Below are 13,134 nucleotides of genomic sequence, written 5' to 3'. Positions count from 1 at the left end.
ATATTTAATATCCCTATACACCTCGAGGGATATTGTTAGATATGTTTAGAAAGTTTGGTTTCCAGATTGAATTATTAGTTTTTACATTTTTATGGTAAGCTATTTAAACTTTGAGAATGTATAATTAGCATAGAGTTCATTAGAAATTCTTCCTGAAAAAAGGCTAGTTCCGTGGAAAATTAGTAGGCAATAACAACAGCAAAAAAAAAAAAGATATTTCCTGGCTCACTGCAGACTCTTTAGAACCATTTACAAAGACAAATGCAATACAGCAGCAGAGTTCTTCTGTGCAGAATTTCAGTTGTATTGAATGAGATCATTAGAAAAGGTGAACACTGATGGGCCCAGGAGTCAGACCCAGGCATTCAGAGACCCCCCCCAAGCTACTTACACATCTTTAAAATGTAAGTTCTGCTTGCCTTCCCCATTAAAGAAACTGGCCCCAGAATAGAGTCATGCCATATTGTGTTACCTGAGATAATAACACCATCTTATGTGATACATATCACTGTCACTGTCATCCCGTTGCTCATTGATTTGTTTGAGTGGGCACCAGTAATGTCTCTCATTGAGACTTATTGTTAGTGTTTTTGGCATATCCAATACACAGGGGTAGCTTGCCAGGCTCTGCCTCACGGGCTGGATACTCTCGGTAGCTTGCTGGGCTCTCCGAGAGGGGCGGAGGAATTGAACTCCAGTTGGCCAGGTGCAAGGCAAATGCCCAACCGCTGTGCAATTGCTCCAGCCCTGATACATATCAGGACTTTTCAATGTTTTTACATGAGTAGACTGGCAACTACCCTGCATGCCAGCCCACAGACAGGCAGTGGTGGCCTACTAGGGTGGTAGACCTGCAAACTGGCAGCAGCCTGAGGTCTAGTGACTGAAGAACACAGATGTGTATGTACTACTGAGCCTCCGTAAGGCCTTTATATCAATTTTGAAGATTCCACATGAAGGTTACGTGTAAAGATCTACTTGTCAAACAGTCACCCAAGACAGGTCTTATAGATAAGCTCCCTAGTTTCTTACAATAACCCCGACTAAGATGGCACAGTCTGCTTTTTTCTTTGTTTTTTCTTTGCCCTTGCTTAAATCAGGATGCTTAAGTGGTAGAAGACAAGATGAGACATCCAGCATACCATAACTTGCCTAATGCAAATTTAACAGAGTATTTTGCAAATCTAGGCTCAAAGAACAGTTTTAAAAATGTCTTCATGAAGAAGGAACTTATTGACTGCTTTGGAAAACCAAAGTCTAATTCTTAATGAACATTATTTTCCATGTATCGGATACATACATATGCTATTCTATTGAAAGCTATCTGCATATATTGTTAAGTCTCATCCGTATTATTCCCACAAAATGAGAGGTGGTTCAAAAAATAAAGCGGGGCTGTAGTGCTAGAAAGTGCATAGGGTTCAACCTTGCATGTACTCAACCACAAGCTCTGCCAGGAGTGATCCCGGAGTGCAGAGTCAGGAGTCAGCCCTGAACACAAAGTGGTGTTGATGAAAAGAAAAATGGAAGGAAGGAAGGAAGGAAGGAAGGAAGGAAGGAAGGAAGGAAGGAAGGAAGGAAGGAAGGAAGGAAGGAAGGAAGGAAGGAAGGAAGGAAGGAAGGAAGGAAGGAAGGAAGAAAGAAAGGAAGGAAGAAAGGAAGGAAGAAAGGAAGGAAGGGAGGGAGGGAGGGAAGGGAGGGAAGGAAGGGAGGGAAGGAAAGGGAGGGAGGGAAGGAAAGGAAGGAAGGAAGGAAGGAAGGAAGGAAGGAAGGAAGGAAGGAAGGAAGGAAGGAAGGAAGGAAGGAAGGAAGGAAGGAAAGGAGTAGGGGAATGGAGTGTAAGGAAGGGGAGAGAAAGAGGAGAAAGAAAAAATGAGGGAGGGAAAGAGAAAGGGAGACAGGAAAAGTTTCTACAAATACTGCTGCAATGAGAGCCACAGGTCAAGTGATAAATATGCCCATTAACATTTCTCTGAGTCCCAGTAAGGAACCTTTCAGAAATTTAAGCTATCCAGAATTAAAAAAATATTTTCTAGGTACGTAACACAATAATAAACTTCCATTTCTGAATTTTTTTTTTTGCACACTCTTAAGTACATTTCTCCCCAGATGCTCCTAAGCAACCTATAGGGTAAATAGGTCAGGAAATATATATTTGCCCTATTTTTCAAATAAGGAAATGGCACCCAGGAATAGAAATGACTTTAAGTAACAGTTCCTCAGTTCTCCAACACAAGCTCTAGAAGACATGGCACGAAACAAAAATCTGCCTCTAACTTAGTCCAATTCTTTTTCAGCATATTCCTTCATCTCTCTCTTTCTTTCCCAGGGCTGTGCTTAGCACAATGAGAAGCTGCTCCAGAATTGCAGACTGAAGCGCAAGGCGAGCAAAGAGAAGCAGTTGAAAGAAGAAATCCCGCTCCACTATTACCAGGCAGACTGAAATCACTGAGCCACACTCAGATGTTTCCAGCTTTCTCTTCATTACAAAGACACAAATGTTGCGGGAACATCTTCTCCCTCTTTCTATTTTTTTATTTCAATTTAAACTTTTGAATTGCACTAAGCTACAGTCAGAAATAGGCACATCCATGCTAGCGTTTGCTTTCACAGCAGTAACAGGTCAGGGGAAGAAATGAGCTAATTATCCATGGGGTTAAAGAATCTCAGCAACCAGGTTCATGTGTTCGTGCGAGACGAATAAGGCAAGACTGGTGCTGCATCTACTTTCTTAAACTGAGGACAGTGACCCCCATAGAGGGTCACAAAATTGAAGACAGGCATCGTGAAAACTTTGCTTTGAAATAAAGTTTCAACTTATTTCCAGTCAATGTTTGATTTGTATACCAATTTTACATACCTGCGTTGCATAAAAATATTTCTGATGAAGAGGGATCACCAGTGGAAAAAGTTTAAGAAGCTCTGCCAGACCAGAGGCTCTCACTGCTAACTTACTTTGAGGCAAATCATTTTGACTCACTGGAATCACCTAAACAGGTTTAAAACTACAGAGCCTGGGAGATGAGCCCCACTCCCCACCCCCACTGCCAGAGATGATTCTGAGGTGAATTGTTGTAGATCTGGTCTGGCCTTCAACCCTGCAATCAGGAATATTGGAAAGATCTTGGAAATTGTAAATACTCTCCAGATGATTCAAATTAAAACTTTGAGCCCCTCTGCTCTAGATCACTAGTTCTCAAAGTGTTTTCCTTGCCAGCAGCATTACTGTCACCTGGAAAATGACTGCAAAAGCAATTTTCCAGGTGTAGGCCCTACCTGAGACTAAAAAAAGCAAAACTCCTAAGAAAGGAAGTGTCCATGGATTTTCATGGATAATAATAATCTGTGCAAGTTTTAAATAACCTGTCACTCAAAGTCATTTCCAACATTTCCAACAAGCATCGTTCTAACTAATATCCTCCCCAATAACTGTCAGGACGGAATGTTTTTAAAAAACAGCAGGTAAAGAACATGAGTCTGCATTAGCAACTCATTAGGGTTTGATTTTAAAAATGGTAAGGGAAGTCAGAATACTTCTCATAATATCCTTTTAAAGCGCATCTATTGCAAAGCACATCTAACAAAATCCCAAGTAATCTATTAGTCTCTGAATAATAATAAAGAAATGCATAACATCTTAAACAACAGAAATGCAGGTTCATTATCAGTAATTATATCTCTATAGAACTACAGTGTTTTTACGCACTTAAGATACACTTAATATTTAACAAGAATTGCAAGGGACACAGACTCCAAAGTGGCAGCCACTTGTTTCAATGTGTAGTGCCCACACAGACATCTCTCAGGTTGTGAAACTCCAAATTCACCAGGGTCAGTCATGTTTGGCCAAGTCTAGAATGACAGAGAACGTGGCTCTCTGAGCCTCTTTGGACTCACATTCATCATTGGGTCCCTGTGGATTGGAGCTAGAAGGAAGACAACTGCTTGGTTTATATACAAAACTAAAAACTACTAATATAATTGTATATTATGAAGGAAGGATGTGGACTTTTTGTTTTGCAAAAGAAATGTACTATTTAGGGGCTGGAGGAATAGCACAGCGGGTAGGGCATTTGCTTTGCATGCGGCCGACCCGGGTTCGAATCCCAGCATCCCGTATGGTCCCCTGAGCACCACCAGGGGTGATTCCTGAGTGCAAAGCCAGGAGTAACCCCTAAGCATCACCAGGTGTGACCCAAAAAGCAAAAAAAAAAAAATTGTACTATTTAAACTTATATACATTTAGGAAGGAATGTACAAGTACCAGGAACCTGTGAGTTCCTTTAAGTGTGACCAATTTCACAGTATCAAACCAAATGGATGCTCTTCTTCCTGTTTGTTCTGCATCTACATTAACATGACGCAAATTATAATGGCCTGTTGACACATACAATGTAAAAATGGTAAAATCATAAACTCTACAAAGCTTCAGCCAGATAGTGCTGGATTCAAATGGAAGCTCTATTATTTCCTGGGGTGGGGGTATCTGCCAAGACAGTATTAAAACATCCAAGGCCTCCATTCCCTCCACTATACACTTTAGCATTTGACCCGTCAGCATATATTTTTGAAAACATGGCTTATAATTATTTTACAAAGCTATGCATTCAAAACCTTACAAATTATTAAAATGCACATTTTAAAAACTGTTTTTCCAAAGTGACCATAAAATTCAATTTGGTTTCAAAGGATAAAAAGCTTTTATGGGAATCAAAATTAAAATGATTCATGTCATGTAAGCGATAAAAATAGGTGCAAGAGATAGACAGCAGGCAGGGCACTTGCCTTTCAAATGGCTGAACAAGGTTCTATCCCAGGAGCACATATACTCTTAGTACCTCGGCGAGTGATCCCTAAGTACAGCGCCAGGAGTAATACCTAAGCACCATCATCTGTGACTCCCCCAGCCCCATGAAAAAAATAATTAGCATTAGACCTACCCATTCCTATTTTAGACTGAAAAACAGTTTAGAGCATTATTACAGTATCACACACTATTAAAGTATCCCGTTAATCACCGATTTCTCGGGTGAGCTCAGTAACATCTCATTTCGTCCTTTCCTTGAGATTTTAGAAGTCTATTTTGACAAAGCTCTCCTAAAGATGTTGCACTGGAGGATCTTCAGAGTCAGGGGAATGAGATCCAGCTTATTACTGGATTTTGCATATGAATACACCATGGGAAGCTTGCAAGGCTGTCCCATGTGGGCAGGAAACTCTCAGAAGATTTCCAGTTTCTCCAAAAGGGAGAAGAAGGCCAAAGATACCACGCGCTTCTGAGAGCTTGCTTTTAAGTCTCTCTCTGGATTGTCTCCAGCTTCCCTCCCCATCCCAAGCAGAGCTCCAGGTGGCCGAAGACCATCGGAACCTAGCTACAGCCATGCTGGAGGCTCCTCTCTACACGTTCGGACAGGCCTCATGCATGAAGGCACCGGCAGAGGAACCCAGGTGTGTGTAATCCCATCAACAGCCAACATCCAGAGAGAGCATTATATTAAAAAAAAAAAAAAAAAACTTTTTTTATCAGTTAGACACCTTGCCTATTTTGTTTTAGAATTTAAGAAAATGAAAACCATTCCTTTGAGGAAAATGAAGCAAGAAATGTCTTCAAAAAGAACTTTCAGGGGTAGGGAGGCTGGGGAGGTGGGGGGGGCTGGGGGGAGGTATACTGTGATTCTTGGTGGTGGAATATGTGCACTGGTGAAGGGGTGGGTGTTCGAGCATTGTATAACTGAGACAAACCTGAAAGCTTTGTAACTTTCCACATGGTGATTCATTAAAAGAATAAATTTTAAAAAAAACTTTCAAATCTAAATGCACCTGAAAGACCAAAAGAGAAAATAAGTTCATAAATTTTATTTTTCATGATATGTATAAAAATTACTTTTTTTTATTTTAGATGTTCCTAACTTTAAAATATTCTTTACTCACTTGGCACTGGTAGAAAACAAATCTTTCATATACTTTTTTTGTAATCCTATAGAAATTATCTAGTTCCAAATTCATTATCTGTTTTTAAGAATCCTTTGTACACTGTATGTTTAATGGTATACATATTTTCTTACAGCATTAGCAGTAGAAGCAAGGACTAAGAGGATTGGTCTACCGTTGGAAGCCTGCCTCAAGTGCTGGGGGAGACGGCAGTTGTGATAGAGAAGGAACCACTAAGATGATGATAGCTGGAAATGGTCACGTTGGATAAGAACCGCCTGCTAAAAGTAGGTAAAGGGACAAGCATGATAACCTTTCAGTGTCTGTATCACAAACCATAATGAACAAAAGGAGAGAGAAAGAGAAAGAAGTGCCTGCCACAGAGGCAGGGTGGTGCAGAAGAGGGGGATGGCAGGAGGGAAACTGGGGACATTGCTGATAGGAAACATACACTGGTAGAGGGATGGATGCTGGAACATTGTGTGATTGAAACTCAACCATGAACAGCTTTGTAACTGTGTATCTCATGGTGATTTAATAAATAAATAATGTGAAACTTGCACAAGATGCACAAAATTTAAAAAAAGGAAATTAAAGAAAATAGCTATGCTATGAGGATTCTATAGTAAAGTGGGAAGCAAAAGCTAGAAGATTTCAATGTATAATTTAAAAAATTTAAATATCTAAAATACTTCTTCATGCTTGACTGTGAAACTTGAGTGTTATGAGGTAAAGACAGAGGGAAATTTCTTTTGTCAGTAGTTTAAATTTCAATGACTTACTTTTGAAAGAATATGTACTGAATTTCCTGAAATTCTAAATATCTTTAAAATCCAGCTTTTAAAATTTTAAATACCAATAGTATATACAAATATTAATGCAACTGATGGCATAATTTGAATATTTGCTTTCAAATATAAACACAGAAGTGCGAAGATGCTTCTATCTTATATTTTATTTTTTATCAAACATACACATACAAAAAGAAAATAATGAAGAAATACAACTCAGATTTTAAGAAGTTTTTGTCCGTCACTCTGAAATTCTTGACCAGAGAAGAGAACTTGACCCCAAAGTAAAACAGCATCAAAAAGAAAAGGAGGTGGCAAAGCCCATTTGCATTTCTGAACCACTGCCCACATGTGGGGACCATGCCAGGGATGAGTCTGGCATTTTGCACAGAGCATGCTGCCCAGCTAAGCCTTTATTCAGGAAAGCGGGAAGACAGCGCTACACAGATTGGCTCTTTGAAACTTTAGATGTATGAAAAGAAGAAGCTTGTTTGCCTCTTGGTTTAGGGAACCAAAAAGAGTAAGGAAGTTTCAAAAACTGTCCTGCTATACATTAGAAGACAGTGGTGTGGAATTAGAACTAGAATAAATTATATATATATACATATGTACATAAGCACATGTATATGCTCTTGAATATATATACACACGTATATATGTATATATGAATGACAGTTGCGCAAGACTTGCAATCCTGCAAAGATAGAACATATTACAAAGGAAGAAAGGTATCCTTTATAATTTAACAATTCGTAGCACATTTTTACATCATAAATTTCTGAAATACAATTTTTAAAACTTCTCTTCTCTGGGATCCAGACAAGTTAGCCACCTCAGGGTTTTACTAGCAGTGGCATCAGAATCCAAAACTTTAAATTGTCAGAAACAGGACAGCTTGTAGCCAGCAAATGTTTTCACTTCATAGAACTCTCAAATTTACTCTCAAAAAACCTAGAAAATCAAAAGGTTCTACCAGTCCTTTTCAAACCACTTCACATCAGTGTTTTTATTTTCTAATAAAGTAATCAAAGGTCATACAGATATGATAATAGCAAAAAAATCAAAACTGATATTACTGAAGTACTCCATAAGTATAAAAAATTGTTGATTTAATTCACCTATGCAAGTATGGCCTCTTTTTTTTTATAAATATGTACCTCTGAAAATGCTTAGTAACTGTACAATAGAAAGCAGCTGATCATTATAAATTAAGTTTAAATTGCACTTCTTCTCACAGCTGCACACATGTGTACTAACCTAATTATCAGCTGCACCTGCTCCAAGTTAGCACTGTTTCATAGAGCACATGGCAAGAATGGCAATTTTCAATTGTTAATCTGTTGAATGTAAATCTAGACTTTCAATAGTTTATGGTAATACACTTTGTGCCATATAAGAATCTGATGTGCAAAAAATGTGGGTGGTTTTGAATTTCCTTACTTGAAAACAAAGCTGTCTTTTCAACCCAAAATAAGTTATGTTCTTCAATATTATAACAGTGATTTTTCACAGAAAAATATCTGAGTAATTTGTTCAGCATTTATATAAAGTACTCTTTGATTCAGACATTGAAGGAGAAAAATTAACACCAGCCAAATCTCTTTCACAAGCTACAGAAAGTTGTAGGACTCTAACCACACTCCAAGGAAGTGATTTTAGTCACTATCTAAAATCTTCATTTTTTTGAGCATTAAGGACGGCAGTGATAAAAAGAAAATTACCTTCTTGCGATTACAAGCTTACACTCTAAATTCTGAACATGGAGCAAATCTGTTTCCTGAGATCTCACTCCTTTTTCAGAAGAATCGCCCTCAACTCTGGAGTGGCAAAAACCATGCAACCAAAAGATTTTAATTTATGATAAACAGTAACAGATGATTTTTAAGGGAAAAAAGGAAATTTTGTATCTAATATTTCTGAATGGTATAAATCTGAATTTCTTGTTTTACAAATCGATCTCCTCATTTAAAAAGAAGTATGTTTATCTATATTTGCAGTCTGACACATAAATTCAATGCACCTCTTAACAGAACTTTTAAGTTCTTTAGAAAAAGCTCTGACAGGTAAATTTCTTTGTCCCTTAGTTGTCACAGTATCAAATCACTGGATGCACTTTGATAGGAATGTGAGAGTTAGTAACCTATATATTTATTATGAATATATACAGATATATGGTGTCTTTTGTGTTTAACCTGATGGAGTAAAATGATGGGTTTTCATAGCTACAATATGCAGTTACTTCAGCCCTTACCACCATTAGATAGAAGTTAATGTAACATAAGTATTTGGAGTCTAATTAAATTTTAAGTAGCTTATACCTAGAATTAAAGACAAATTTTTTAGAAACTACAGTTTCTTAACAAGAAATATTCTGAGGCAATCTTTGACTTTAATTTATTTGAATAATTACTGTCTTTTCTATCAAACTACATAAAAATCATGTCAAAGTGTATCAGAACTTGTAACACTTAAGAAGTGAATACCACTGGTTGAACTTCTGTGCTCAGCCAAGGTAGGGGAGTCATAACTCACTCTGGAAACATAGCTACTTCCAAAGTCACCTTTTCTCACAAATGCTCAAATACACAACGGATCTCCCAAAAGCAATGAGAGCATGTACATCCTTACTTAGTGTGCTCAGTGATTCTTAACTATTGATTTGCAAAATAACTGTATTATTTAAAATTAAATATATTTAAGAAGGAACAATTACTGGGAATCTGTGAGTCCCTTCAATGTGATCATTTCACCCTATCAAACCAAATGGATGCTCTTCATCCTTCATTTTTTGTTTTGCATCTGCATTAACATGGCTGCTAATTATAACAGCCTGGTGGTACATGAAGTCTAAATGGATAAAATCACAATATTCTTATCAATCACAAAATGCTCCTTAAGATTCATTGGTGTAGTTACAAGATTATGCACCCACATTATAGCTACTTCTGTTTTATTAAAGAACTTTGGTTCAAGAACTTAGTTTTCTTGTTCAGAAGGAATGTTGCACCTCTCCAATATAACATCATACATTCATGTGTGTGCATAGGGATGCGTGTGCACACACGTGCAAACAAAATCACTCAGAAACCTTAAACTTTATGAAGGTACTGTGTAAAATTAGGTTCCTTATTTGTATTTTTTTCTAAAACTTTTATTTTTGAAGATTATATTCATCACACAAAATGTCTAACACATGTGAGATCTAATTCCTACAGCTGCCATAATAAAGCCCAACTCTACTAAAGTTAAAATATATTTTAACTAAAAAGAAAATATGAATGTTTTTACCTACTTATTCTCATATTTATGCCTTTACACAGTGAATCAGCAGATATACTTTGTTTATTCATATATAATAAAATTTTTGAAAAATTGTATACCATTTAGCACAGCTGGCCTAACTGGCGGTTTAACAAAGCAAACTCTCAATATTTTCATTAGTTTGATCATTAAGAGTAAAGTTCTTGACTAAGTGAATACTTCTAGCCTAAGTGAATACTATCGTAAGAAAAAACAAACAAGTTAATACTTTAGAAAACTAAAATCATAACATATGCACAGATCGATCTTTATGTTGTAATTACATAGTGATTCATAGATCAAAACATAACTTTGCTGTGAACAAAAAATATCCTGAGGTAACATGCAATAGAATATACACTTATTTAGCCAAAATATTAAAACAACAATAATAAAACAATCACTCAGTGCTTCATCACTAGTAAGCATTTTTTTTAGTCACTTAAGGAATTTTATCCATTTCAATAGTAAATCTATTCTGTTTGGAACACTTTCCTGTTTGGAATCTCAGAAATCTTTAGCCCTACAATTTTTCAGTCTTCATGAAACAATTGTTGAGAATTGGGTGGTTGTTCAGATTAATTTATACTTCTCAAGGAAAGATATTTGATGAGTGAGCAAATAACTCCTATTTCAAATTAACCTCTTGGGATGGTAAAATTTCTTCTCTAAACTATTTTCCAAACAGCTCATCCTGTACTCTAAAAACAATTAAATTCAGGAACGTGACATTTTTCATTATTGGCTTTTGCATCTTGCAGTTGTACATTTTTCAAAAAGTACATCTAATTCTCCTTCAATGGGATGAAATAACTATCTATATTCAGGGAAGTTACATGCACAATTTGAGATAGGATATTGTCCTTGGGATTGTAGGTAATAATTACGACTTAAAGACTATTGGCCGAACTCTATGCCAACAGTATCTCTGACTTTACCTAAGTTTATTCTTCAATCTACATACTTTTAAAAACTCAATGTAGCTTCTAGATCACACTGCTGTAAGACTACCATCTGTCCTACATAGCGGTTTGCTACAGCATTATAATTGTAAGACTATTGAAAAAAATAACATAAGTCAATGAAAGAAAAAAAGATACAACAAAAATGAGTATATGCCCCCCCCAAAGTACAAAAGAACAACCTATTTGTCTGTTCAAACACCTGAAGGTAAACTATATGTGACAATCACGTTGTTACATTAATAGGAATGCAAAACATAAAGGAACGAGAGCTGCATCTTGCTTTACTTAAATTAAAAACAAGTTTAACCCGCACCTTTCAAACGCTTTTCAGAGGAACAGAAACAGATGGGGACAGAAAGGCTCACCTCTCCAGTACCCTCCAGGAGAGCTCCCTAAAATACATTTAAATAAAAGCAATCTATCTGTCACCTTTAATAATTCCCTTGCATTCCACTCAATGACAGACCCCCTTGCTGCACTCCTCTTGCTCGCAAGCTCAAAGGCACATTGCAGAAAAAGAGGACCAAAGTGTCACTTACCAGTTGCATGCCACAGATAAAGATAAGCGTGCACCTGCCACTGCAATAACCCATGGTTTCCGAGACCCCTGCCACAGCCAGACTGTCCCACGTCGGCCACCGTCGAGCCCCCACTTTATCCAATCAGATCGCGGGGAAGGACGGGCAGACCTGCCGAGGGCTCCGGGGCTCGGGGCTGCTGCTGCCAGCGTCCGGGGAAGTGACAGGCATTAGGACCTGCTGGCGCGGCGGCGGCAGCTCCAGCCGCGCCCGCCGCACATACCTTCACTCGCTCGGTGCACACGCCGCGCCGCGGGCAGCGCCGCCCGCCGAGTCGCGCCCAGGGCCCGCAGGGGCAGCAGCGGCAGCCTCGCAGCGCCGCCGCGCCCTCGGGCATCTGGCCCCGAAGTTTCGCCCCCGCCGCCGCTGCCGGCGCCGACGCCCCACGCCCCCCAGCGCGGCCGACGCCCGACGCGCGCTCGCCCCGTGCTCCGGGGGCGGCTGAAGCGCGCGCGGGGCGCTGCCCGCCTCCCTGCGCCGCCCGCGGCTCCTCTGCGCCCCGCGCGCGCTGCGGGGCCCGGCGGCGGCGGCGGCGGCGGGGCGGGGCGGGGCGCGGCGCGGGACTCGCGGGGGCGTCCGGGCTCCCCGCTGCGGGGTCCGCGCGGCGCGGCTCCTCCCCTCGTCCCGATGGGTGAATCCTCCTACCCCCGATCCCGCCGCCACCTGATCCCCCGCCGCCCGCTCCCCGAGCGGCAACTTCTTCCAGCCCGCGCGGTGGCACGCGGCGGCGGAGGCTGCGGCCGGCGCGGGGCTGCGCGGGAGCGGGTGGCTGCGAAGCTGGTGGCGTTGGAGAGCGCGGGTGGGGGGGAAGCGTCCGGGCCGCAGGTGCCCATGACTTGCCGGGCTCAAGTCTGCCCTACCCCTGCCATGGAGCCCCGGATCGCGGAGCCGATCTTTTTTATTTATTTATTTATTTATTTTGGGGCGTGGGGGGCGAGAAGGAATTGATGAGAAGGTTAGGGAAGGGTGATGGGCGAGGGGCGCGCCCCGACCGAGCATCCTCACCCGCCGGAATGCCCGCGTGCATGCGGAGGACCGAAGGGGACAAGGGCGCCGCGACCGCCACGGTACTCCCCGCCAGCCCCGCACAGGGGTCCCGCCGAGCCGGGAGGGCGAGAGCTTGGAGAATTACCGAGCGGACCCCCGGCTCCGGGAAAGAAACCGAGTTGCTTTTTTGAGTTGCTGGCAAATGTGGGGACCAAAGAGAGTTGCAATCAATGAGTTGCTGCTTCAAACTATTGTTGTCATTCGAGGAAGAAATGTCTCGGAGTCCCTTGTGAGCACTCAATTAGTTCAGCCTCACGGGTCAGCCGGGCTGGATGTGGATTCCCCGAGAAAGGTGCAGCCCCAGACCACCGGTTCGGGAGCGCTGGTTGAGAGCTGCGTTGCCGGTAACCTGCAGAGACGCGCTGCAGAGCCCTCTGCTGCCACCTGCGGGCCGAGAGCGGACGCTCTGCGTTCGCTGGCGCTGGTGGCAACCTTCCAGGGTCTGCATATGCTGGCTCCAAGGGTCCAATTTTCTGGACTCTTTGGTCAACTCATGAAAACTATTCTGGATTCTTCTGGAAA

At 40.9% G+C, this 13,134-nt stretch overlaps 1 protein-coding gene across 3 annotated transcripts in view; it reads right to left on the bottom strand.

Annotated features, from left to right (window-relative positions):
• NKAIN2 (sodium/potassium transporting ATPase interacting 2) overlaps nt 1–12,022 on the bottom strand; it is a 1,086,277-nt gene extending 1,074,255 nt beyond the window's left edge. The window contains exon 1 of one of the 3 annotated variants that reach the window (XR_008629758.1): nt 11,527–12,022. Coding sequence is in view for 2 of the 3 variants with exons in the window: in XM_055134851.1 (XP_054990826.1) it covers nt 11,527–11,580 (54 nt within the window). In the remaining variant the exon portion in view is untranslated. The remainder of the gene's footprint in view (nt 1–11,526) is intronic. The other 2 variants (XM_055134851.1, XM_055134850.1) reach the window with 2 other exon arrangements.
• Nucleotides 12,023–13,134: the final 1,112 nt, after the last annotated feature.

Source organism: Sorex araneus, chromosome 4, assembly GCF_027595985.1.
Source record: "Sorex araneus isolate mSorAra2 chromosome 4, mSorAra2.pri, whole genome shotgun sequence".
Taxonomy (NCBI): domain Eukaryota; kingdom Metazoa; phylum Chordata; class Mammalia; order Eulipotyphla; family Soricidae; genus Sorex; species Sorex araneus.
The sequence above is the reverse complement of the archived record's forward strand: the minus strand, read 5'-3'. Positions and strand labels throughout refer to the sequence as shown.